Source organism: Marmota flaviventris, chromosome 2 (assembly GCF_047511675.1).
Source record: "Marmota flaviventris isolate mMarFla1 chromosome 2, mMarFla1.hap1, whole genome shotgun sequence".
Lineage (NCBI taxonomy): Eukaryota > Metazoa > Chordata > Mammalia > Rodentia > Sciuridae > Marmota > Marmota flaviventris.
This window is the reverse complement of record NC_092499.1, coordinates 60625005-60634583: the sequence shown is the minus strand read 5'-3', so window position 1 is coordinate 60634583 and position 9579 is coordinate 60625005. Positions and strand designations below refer to the sequence as shown.

Sequence of the window (9579 nt, the reverse complement as noted above, 5' to 3'; positions counted from 1 at the left end):
TTAAGTATTCCACTGAATGACTGGGGGTGTGCCTCAGTGGTAGAGTGTTACCTAGCATGTATGAGACCCCAGGTGTGTGTGTGTGTATGTGTGTGTGTGTGTATTACTTGTAATTACATGTATATATTGCATTTCTTTTCATTTACATGGTATATCTAATGCTTCTCACAAACAAATAGACAAAGCATCAGAAAGACGTAAAAATTATGGAGAAATATAAGAAAAATGAAGGAATGAAGGTGAATTCAAACCTCCTTGGGTGAACATTTCTTTGCATACTTTAACTTATGTCCATATACACAAAAATTCAGTCAAGTGCATTTAGAGATCAGATACATTATGGGCCATAAACTTGAATAATATTTTCTGGAATGGTGTGGGTGTATTTCTTGGAGAAAGGTGTCAACGGCCCCCCCCCAAAAAAAAAACCCAAACCAAACATCAACCCAAAATTCAATAACTACCACCAAACAACTGAAAATGTATTCAGTTTATTAGAACTTAAAGAAGCTCCTATCTTTGAATCCTAGTTAGTCGAGTTTAAGTTGTTTTAAAAATTCACGCCAGTAGGTGTCAGTGCTGAGTCGAGGTAAAAATTCTTATTTTAAATGTAAAATGGTAATGAAGAAATGGAAAAGTTTCAATCAATAAAGTCAATAAAGATACTATAACGTAAAAAGTTTCTTAAGGACTGAAATTCTACTTCATGAAAATTTAAAAGAGACGGGGTCTCGCTATGTTGCCCAGGCTGGAGTGCAGTGGCTATTCACAGGCGCGATCCCACTACTGATCAGCACGGGAGTTTTGACCTGCTCCGTTTCCGACCTGGGCCGGTTCACCCCTCCTTAGGCAACCTGGTGGCCCCCCGCTCCCGGGAGGTCACCATATTGATGCCGAACTTAGTGCGGACACCCGATCGGCATAGCGCACTACAGCCCAGAACTCCTGGGCTCAAGCGATCCTCCTGCCTCAGCCTCCCGAGTAGCTGGGACTACAGGCGCGCGCCACCGCGCCCGGCGATCAGACGCGGCGCAAAAGGAGATTATAGAGTTTGAGCGGTGGTGACGTCATCAACCGCGCCCGCCTAGAATGTTTAAAGAGAAACTTTTGGCCAAACAGCATTGCCACACTGCGCACGCGTCACTTTCAACAATGCATTCTGGGTAAGCTGTGTCCTGCCAAAAAAAAAAAAAAAAAACCCTGAAGAGCGCATGCGTGCCCGAGCTCGCTCCTTTTGCCTCATTGCACCCTTGAAAGCAAGATGGGTCATCAACAGCTCTATTGGAGCCACCCGCGAAAATTTGGCCAGGGTTCTCGCTCTTGGTAAGAAATAGGTTGTGGTTTGAGGGACGGGTTGCTTTGGATCAGCAGGCTGCTGATAAACCCCAGGTAGAGGAATCCGCGAGCAGCGCTTGGGCTAGACCGACTCCGAGCTTCTGCCGACGCCATTATGTGCTGGCGATGCGGCCGCGCTGGTGGCGGAGCGGGTGGTGGCCCTCAGAGTGCGGAATCGTAACTTTTTTTGACCTACAAAAAATGCTCTTTTTTCTTTTATAGCCGCGTGTGTTCAAACCGGCACGGTCTGATCCGGAAATACGGCCTCAACATGTGCCGGCAGTGTTTCCGTCAGTACGCGAAGGATATAGGCTTCATTAAGGTACGCGTCCCCGGACGCCGACTCCATGTTTCTGAGCTGAGAATGTGGTGGTAGTTCCTTAGTGAGATGAGCCCTAGGCTCTGTTCCTGCTTTAGGTAGGAGGGTTTCTGGTGGAGTTTGGTGCTTATCGGCCATATAAAGTACCCAGACGTGTTTTAATCGAATGTGTGTTAATCACCCCGAATGCTTTATACCTTTTTACGCTGGACTGACTGACCCGTAAGGTTGGAGGCCAGACAGACTTTGTAAGAGTGAGCAAGCAACTACTGAAGGTCTCTCATTTAATAGTTGTATGGCCTTGATCAAGTTAAACATAGATTCTGTGTTGGTGTGTTTAGCGGATATAAGTTGTTGGTGTGAGATCTGTGGTGCAGCAGAGATATAAAGTTGTTTCTAAACTCAAGACTTACAGTGTTGACCAAATAGGTTATCACTCTATGCCTAGTGTTACAGTGTAGAAGTTCAGATAACTCAGTAGGACCACGTATGTCACCAGTGAAAATGAAGCGGGGGTTGGGGATGTAGCCCTGTGTTGAAACTTACCCAGCATGCTCAAGGCACTGGGTTCCATACTGTAAAAAAAACCAAAACGTAATGAGAGAATGAACTAGCTCACCTACTTGCTCTGTGACCAAGTTTATCAACAGCCAAAATGAGCTGTATATTTACAGTAATAATCGTCCGGATCATTTTTTTTTTTTTTGGTAGTGTTTTGTATTGGGAAATATTTCTTTGAGGGAAGGAATGAGAATACTAGTACTAAAAACCACAGTCTGAGGCAAAGTGTATGGAGTAGCTTGTAGTAAATATTTGGTAAAGTGATTGCTTAGATTAAACAAGGTAAATCTTGGTAATTCATTCAGGTAGGCTGTATTTCCAGTTAAGTATTCTGTGAGGAGCCATTTTTTTGTATCAGGTTAAGATTTAAAGCATTTAAAAATAATTTCCTGTGTGCTTTCTTTTCAGTTGGACTAAGTGATCTTCCTTGAATGGATTACCCAAGACAGCCATCCAGTGAAGGAGAACATGCTCACTCTTTGTACATAAAATAAAAGTTCTAAAAAACTTCCAAAAATGTGTTTTAATGTGATTAGTATTGTTAATTGGTTGTAGAAATCTCTTCCAAAATTTTTTAAGGTGTATTATTTTTTATGAGTTGTGTGAAAGCATACTGAACTTGATAAAAAGTTTGTTTTTATTCTTTGAAAAACATGTTTCATTGAGACAAATAGTCTCAAATAATTGACTTACTGCAGGGAGCTGGAAATGAAAAACTGAAAAGTGATTTTGGGAAAGAAGGTCACAAACCTGCATTTGCCACAGGTTTTAGTCCTATTTTTAAGGTCATTTCATAGATGAAAGCTTGTTAAATTATATATTTGTATGTTGAAAGGAGCAGTGAGTAATTTGTTAATGTGTACAGATACATGGTTGAAGAAAGGAATAATCTTGGAGAATTTTAATGGGTGAGGGTGCCCGTTGTAATGGTGTTGAAGGCATTTACTGAGGACTCAAAGATGAAGGGTAGAGATTGTGTAGGTGAGGATTCTGGGAATGAAAGTAGGCTCTTACTGAAAGTTGTCTTTGGACTTGGCAAAAGAAAGTGTCGGTACCTGGGATCTGATTAGAAATGGAAAGTCTTATCTACTTAATCTAAACTTGAACAGGAGCCTATATATGCTTGCCTGCATGGGGCTAGGCTAATAGCTTGTTAGTCATAAATTCAATGCATAGATCCTGTTGTGAAGAGAGTTTCCAGATGGGGCCTTGTAAGAATAGTAAAGTGAGTTGGAGGTAAAACTTTGTCCTTGGGTATCAATGGTATCTTATATTTTAGGGCCTAAGCCTCAAAGTCTAGAGAGCAGATATACATGAAAGAAGTCTGCCTCGATCACTTGGAGGCTTCACAAGTGGGATGAAGAGAATTTAGCAAGGCTCTGAGGAAGCCAAGCAAGGAATCAACTTGGAGCAGTTATGAAAAAATGTTAGAAGGCACAATTGAGGGTGTAGGGAAGTTTTCTAATAATGCAATGAGCTGGGTGTTATAGATTGTGAGAGTAGATGAGAAGCTGTCAGCTGAGCAAATGTAGGAGAACTTGGGAGACTCAGTTCTTTGACAGACAACATTTAGTGGTGATTTAGGATGTGAGATGTGTTTTGTTGTGAGTCTCTGTTCTCTGGTCCAGTGTAAAGGCCTTAAAAGTTGGGTAAATGTCAGGGTTATGCAGTGCCTTAGGGAACAAGTGGGAGGGAAACTAAAGTTTCCACTCTAGCCCTTTTGTGTATGTGTTTGTAGTGGGAGGGAAGGCTGGTATGGTTTGGTGGTCTGGCTTCTCTACTAGGGGTTGAATAATACCTGATAAAGATTCTCTTTTAATATTTGTCATGTGGGGAGCTGAGGCAGGGGGATCCAGAGTTCAAAGCCAGTCTCGGCAACAGTGAGGCACTAATCAACTCAGAGCTTTTCTCTAAATTAAATATAAAATAGGCCTAAGGATGTGGCTCAGTGGGCCAGTACCCCTGAGTTCAATCTCCAGTACCAAAAAATAAAATATATGTCGTGCCAGATCTTACACTATGCTTTATATGTATTTCCTAGAGTATTTTTCAGTAGATATCATCCTTGTCATCTGAGGAAACTAGAGCTTAGAGATTTAGTAATTTCCCCAAGGTTTTCCAAAGATAAAACTGGACTAGAACTTTGGTCTGACAATAATGCTCATGCTTTTATCACCCACAGTATTATAAGGACTGTCTACCTTTTGTAACCAAACGTTAGTTATTTGAGGATTGGAGCTTTATTTTCATATTTATTACAAAAGTTTAATAAATGTTGTGGCAAAATACAATAGATGCTATTAAGATGCCAAAAAACTATCAGCGGGAGCATAGACTATATACTCTTAGGTTTGGGACTTGACTCAAGTCTGTTTGGGCTTATGTAACAGAACACTAGGTGGCTTCAGCAGTAGAGTTCTAGAGGCTGGGAAATCCAAGATCAAGCTGATGATTCTGTGGAGAAGGATATTTCTGAAAATGGTGCTTTCTTGCTATATCCTCACATGATAGGTGAATGCAAATAAGTTTTGGGGGGCTTATAAAGCCATTAATTTTATAGGGGTGGTGCTAATCACATCCCAAAGGCCTCATCTAAATCCATCCTTATGATGTAGGATTTCAACATGAATTGGGAAGGGTGGGGGGTCCAAGCATTTATGCTGTAGCAGCTCTTTAATAAAACAATTGTGAGATATAGTTCCTATTACAAATGAGGTGACTGTGGCAGAAAAAATAATTTTACCAGGATTGCGTTGTCAAGTTTATAGAGAAGCTGGGTGCTGTGGGACATGCCTATAATCCCAGCAACTCAGAAGTCCAAAGCAGGAGGATCACAAGTTCAAGGCCAATCTTTAGTGAGAGGACTATCTTTAAAAAAAAAAAAAAAAATGCTGGGGATATAGCTCAGAGGTAAGGTGTCCCTGGATTAAATCCTGAGTCTCCCCCCCCCAAAAAAAAAAAAAAACAACCACCCACATTAGGAGGTAGTATCTTGAAAACTCTAAACTATAAAATGTCTAGAAATAAGGGAAAGCATTAGTAAATATTGGTAGTGGCAAAATAGCATAGAGAAATAATTTTCGATAAAAAGAAAATTGTATATGTGGTACGATTTCACTATGATAAAAGTGCACAGGAAAAAGTGAAAATACACGAGTATGTTAGTAGCGATTGCCTTTGGGTGATAAAATTATAGGTGATGAGTTTTGAAGCACTGTCAGATTCCTGAGGTATCTAGTGACTGCAGTAGAGAGTACCTGGAACAAATATTGCTAGTCAGGCTTTTTTTTCCCTCTCAGACCAGTTTATTGTGTTTTAGATTGCTCTGATAGTTCTTACTGTCACCATGATTTCCTTCTGCTGATTTCAATTGCTACCCAATAATATTAATTCTATGTGATCCTGTACAAAACAAATTTGACTTCTTCTCTGCAGGAAAAAAGGTTACATATTTGAGCTGAGGACTCTTATGTTTTCCTAGAATCTTCAAGTTTCAGGATAACCATTCGAGATTATTTCACCTGTCTCTACGACAGAAGAGATTAGTGTTCTCTTAATTTCATTCCATCTAGCTCCTGATAGTACCTGATACAGCATCTTTTACAGGACAACTAAGCAGTAAAGAATTGAATGAATGAATGACCGACCAGATTTGGTAATTCTTGAATTTGTTTGGATATCATTGCTTCACTTTTTGTGAATCCTCTTTCACCATTACAGAAAGACCAGTGACATTGGCCTTCAGACAACAGCTGACAGGATGGCTGATATCCCAACAGTTTTAAAGCAGTCAGCTTTGTGTAACTGCTGCTAAAACATATTTCTTGCTGAAAACTATTTTTAATAGTAATTGGTGCCTTAGGGATATGACTTGGAGTAGGCAGAACAAAGTTGTTCTAGTATGATTAAGAAGGTTATAGCAATGTTTGATTTTCTTCAATATACAAAAATTGAAAAAAAAAAAGGAAGACTGAATTTTTTTCTTAGAGTTAACCTAGGGTTAATCTAGAATATAAAAGGTTTAATTTGCTGGTAAACTGTGTGTGTGTGTGTGTGTGTGTGTGTGTGTGTGTGTAGGAATCAAAGCTATTTTGAGGCCAAAAGATTATTGTTTGTGCTAGTTCCAGGTGTCCTGTGTTTTAGAGTTGTAAAAGTAAATCGGAAGCAACAAACTTAATCTAGATGCGTAAATTATCATTCACTGTCTTGAACTTAAAAGTTATTTGGTTAGAAAATATATTTAAAAAGCTAGAGCCTTTCCGGTGGTGACAACCTCCCCACGAGAACATGCCTCTCGCAAAGGATCTCCTTCATCCCTCTCTGGAAGAGGAGAAGCGGAAACACAAGAAGCGCCTGATGCAGAGTCCCCAACTCCTATTTCATGGATGTGAATTGCCCAGGATGCTATAAAATCACCACAGTTTTTAGCCATGCACAAACAGTAAGTTTTGTGTGTTGGCTGCTCCACTGTCCTCTGCCAGCCTACGGGAGGAAAAGCAAGGCTTCAGGAGGAAACAGCACTAAAAGCAGCCTAAATCAAGATGAGTGGGAAAACATCCCAAGAAACACATTTTGGATATAAATAAATAAATAAATAAATAAATAAATAGCTATAACTGGTTTTGTTTATTGAAAATCCTTTTGTTAAATTCAGCCTATTATGTATGTCAGTAGTGACCAGTCCTTTGATTCCAGACTGTACCTTCTGACTGCCTTAAACCAGTGTTGGATTCCCTGACAGATGTGTTGAAGGCCTGAGAACCACAATTCTCACCTACACTATTGTTTCTGTTAGGCTCCTTAGCCCCTGGACAGCCCCCTAACTGCTTACAAAGGCATCCCTGCTTGCCTATATAGTTTGAAAACTACTGATCTTAGGACATGGACTCAAAGTCTCTGGCTCTGGAAGCAGAATGAGTGGATCTTAAGTGGACCCTATCCCAGGAGTCTAAAGGACACATTTCAGGAAGCTGTGCTCTTGGCTAAAATGATGAACATTTACTTCACCTTTGTACATACACCATCTGGTTATGTACCTTCTAGGATTCCTATTCTTTCCGCAGAACCTCCTATTTCTGTATGGGTAACTTCTCCTGACCCAGTTTTTTTTTTTTTTTTTTTTTTGGTCCTGGGGATTGAACTTAGGGACACTCAATCACTGAGCCATATCCCCAGCCCTATTTTGTATTTTATGTAGAGACAGGGTCTCCAAAGTTGCCTAGCACCTTGCCATTGCTGAGGCTGGCTTTGAACTCAAGATCCTCCTGCTTCAGTCTCCTGACTGATCAGTGTTTTTGATGTTCTTGGTCAACTTAGACCTGGTATGCTCCAACTAAGGCTTATTGGAAAACATTTACTAATTTAGATAAGTCTGAAATACATAACATTAATAAACAGGAAAAGGAGTAAATTTCCATTGAAAGAGACTATATGGAGTTGCTGAGGTCTGGAAGAAAGGGGGGAGAGTATAGAAGAATCTGGGAAAATGGGAGTCGAATGAGAATGGTGTTCCAAGAAAAATTGTACCTTCTTTTTGTTTTATATATACTTTTTAGTTGTAGATGGACACAATACATTTATTTTTAAAAATATTTTGTTGTAAATGGATACAATATCTTTATTTTGTTTATTTATTTGTATGTGGTGCTGAGGATCGAACCCAATGCCTCACACATATGAGGCAAGCGCTCTACCGCTGAGCCACAGCCCCAGCTCCTACCTTTATTTTGATGTGGTGCTGATGATTGAACCCAATCCAGTGCCTTGTATATGCCAGGCAAGTGCTATACCACTGAGCCACACCCCAGCCCCAAATTGAACCATCTTTCTGCTTGTAAATTATAATGGTTCTGTCGCCAGGAATGCAGGATCCCAATGATCTCTGAACATGTCTTAATGCAGGCCGGTAGTCAGGAACTAACTTTGTAACTTCTTACTTTATATAACCTGGGTTCAGAAGGAGAGCACCAAAAGTATATACATGATTTTAGCTGTTGCAGCAGTGAGAGAAAAGAAGAGGAAGACTTAGTTTAATAACATTGTAAGAATGGAAGTACAAGTAACGTGATGCACACTGTGTTACCCAATAGTAAGTATGCTGATCGTGTAAGCAGCTCCCCTGTGTAGACTAGCTAAGACTCCACTGCCAGACATGAAGCTTTAACAGCAAGCACTAGAAAAGTCAACAAGCTTTTCCCCAGGGAACCAAAGATATGTGGGTTACTAAAATCCTTAAAGTTGACCATAAAAAATAATATCTCATTATATTAATGGTAAAGAAGCTTTGTATTTTGTTTCCTAAATAATAACAAGATGGCAAATTAAAGGAGTAGTTGACAGACTGATAAACATTCATGGCAGCACAGACAAAAGAATAGAATAAAAGAAATGGAATCCATTTCTTGGCAATCTAGTTAGCTGAATTTCATAGACTGAGTCTGGTTCATCTTGTGTTTACGTTTCACATACCCACAAATCCCAGTGCATGGTGACACTTGTGCATCTGTTCTTCCTTTGATGGTAATTAACTCTTATTAACATTCATGAAGATTAAGTGTGGATATCTAGTGTTGGTGATGTATTCAGTCAACCACAAAAGGATAAGTTTTGGAAAAACAGATTCATTTTTAGAACTGCAGCCAAAAGGTAGAGCTGGTACACTCCAACAGGCTGACAGGCTTGAGATATGCATGGAGTGTTTCACCCAGGGCATGAAGGATACAGAAACCATTTTGGATTTTACCCTAATAGGACTTTGTCTTAGGCCAGTTCTGTCAAATATCTTAGTTTCTGAAATTCTGAATAGTCCTTGCCTAGGGTGGTTCTGTTAGTGTTCAGTCAGGACTCCGGGAAAAAAACATCTTTTATATCATGGACTGAAAGTGAAGCATCCTTCTTTTTTAGACATTGCTGTTTTTCAGCTTTCACATTCCTCTGTCTTCTTGCCTTCTGTTGTCAGGGCAGAGGCATGCAGAGGCATTCACAGCCCTTGGAAAAACCACTGCTATTGTATATCTGAATTGTTATCTTTTGGATACTGCATTTGAAAGATGTCTTCAGATCTGAAATTTTATAACTCCAGGATTTTATATTTAGTTAGATTTTTATAGAATAGTTTGATATACATCGTCTCCATTGATCTTCACAACAGCTTTGCCAGACAATCAGATCAATGATTGTTGTACATGTTTTATGGATCATAAAACTGAGAATTGTAGGGATTAAGAGTGACTTAGTCAGACACACAAACACAACTGATAAGTTGTGGAGCCATAATTTGATTGACTTCAAGGCTAAGGATTTCTCTTTCATACTGGGTTGTTGATGCTACTTACCCTATTTTTGGGGGAGGGTATTTTTTGTGT

At 39.8% G+C, this 9579-nt stretch overlaps 1 protein-coding gene across 1 annotated transcript; it reads left to right on the top strand.

Annotated features, from left to right (window-relative positions):
- The first annotated feature begins 1211 nt into the window (after positions 1-1211).
- On the top strand, positions 1212-2732 carry Rps29 (ribosomal protein S29). Its single transcript, XM_027929503.1, has 3 exons — positions 1212-1323; positions 1558-1657; positions 2624-2732. Exons 1-3 carry the CDS (start codon positions 1262-1264, stop codon positions 2630-2632), a joined length of 171 nt encoding a protein of 56 aa, XP_027785304.1. The 5' UTR covers positions 1212-1261; the 3' UTR covers positions 2633-2732.
- The last annotated feature ends 6847 nt before the right edge of the window (positions 2733-9579 follow it).

Coding starts and splice junctions, on each gene's coding strand:
- Rps29 (XM_027929503.1), top strand. CDS start 1,262: ATGGGTCATCAACAGCTCTATTGGAGCCACCCGCGAAAATTTGGCCAG. Junction 1,324..1,557: donor GGCCAGGGTTCTCGCTCTTG/GTAAGAAATAGG, acceptor TTTCTTTTATAG/CCGCGTGTGTTCAAACCGGC.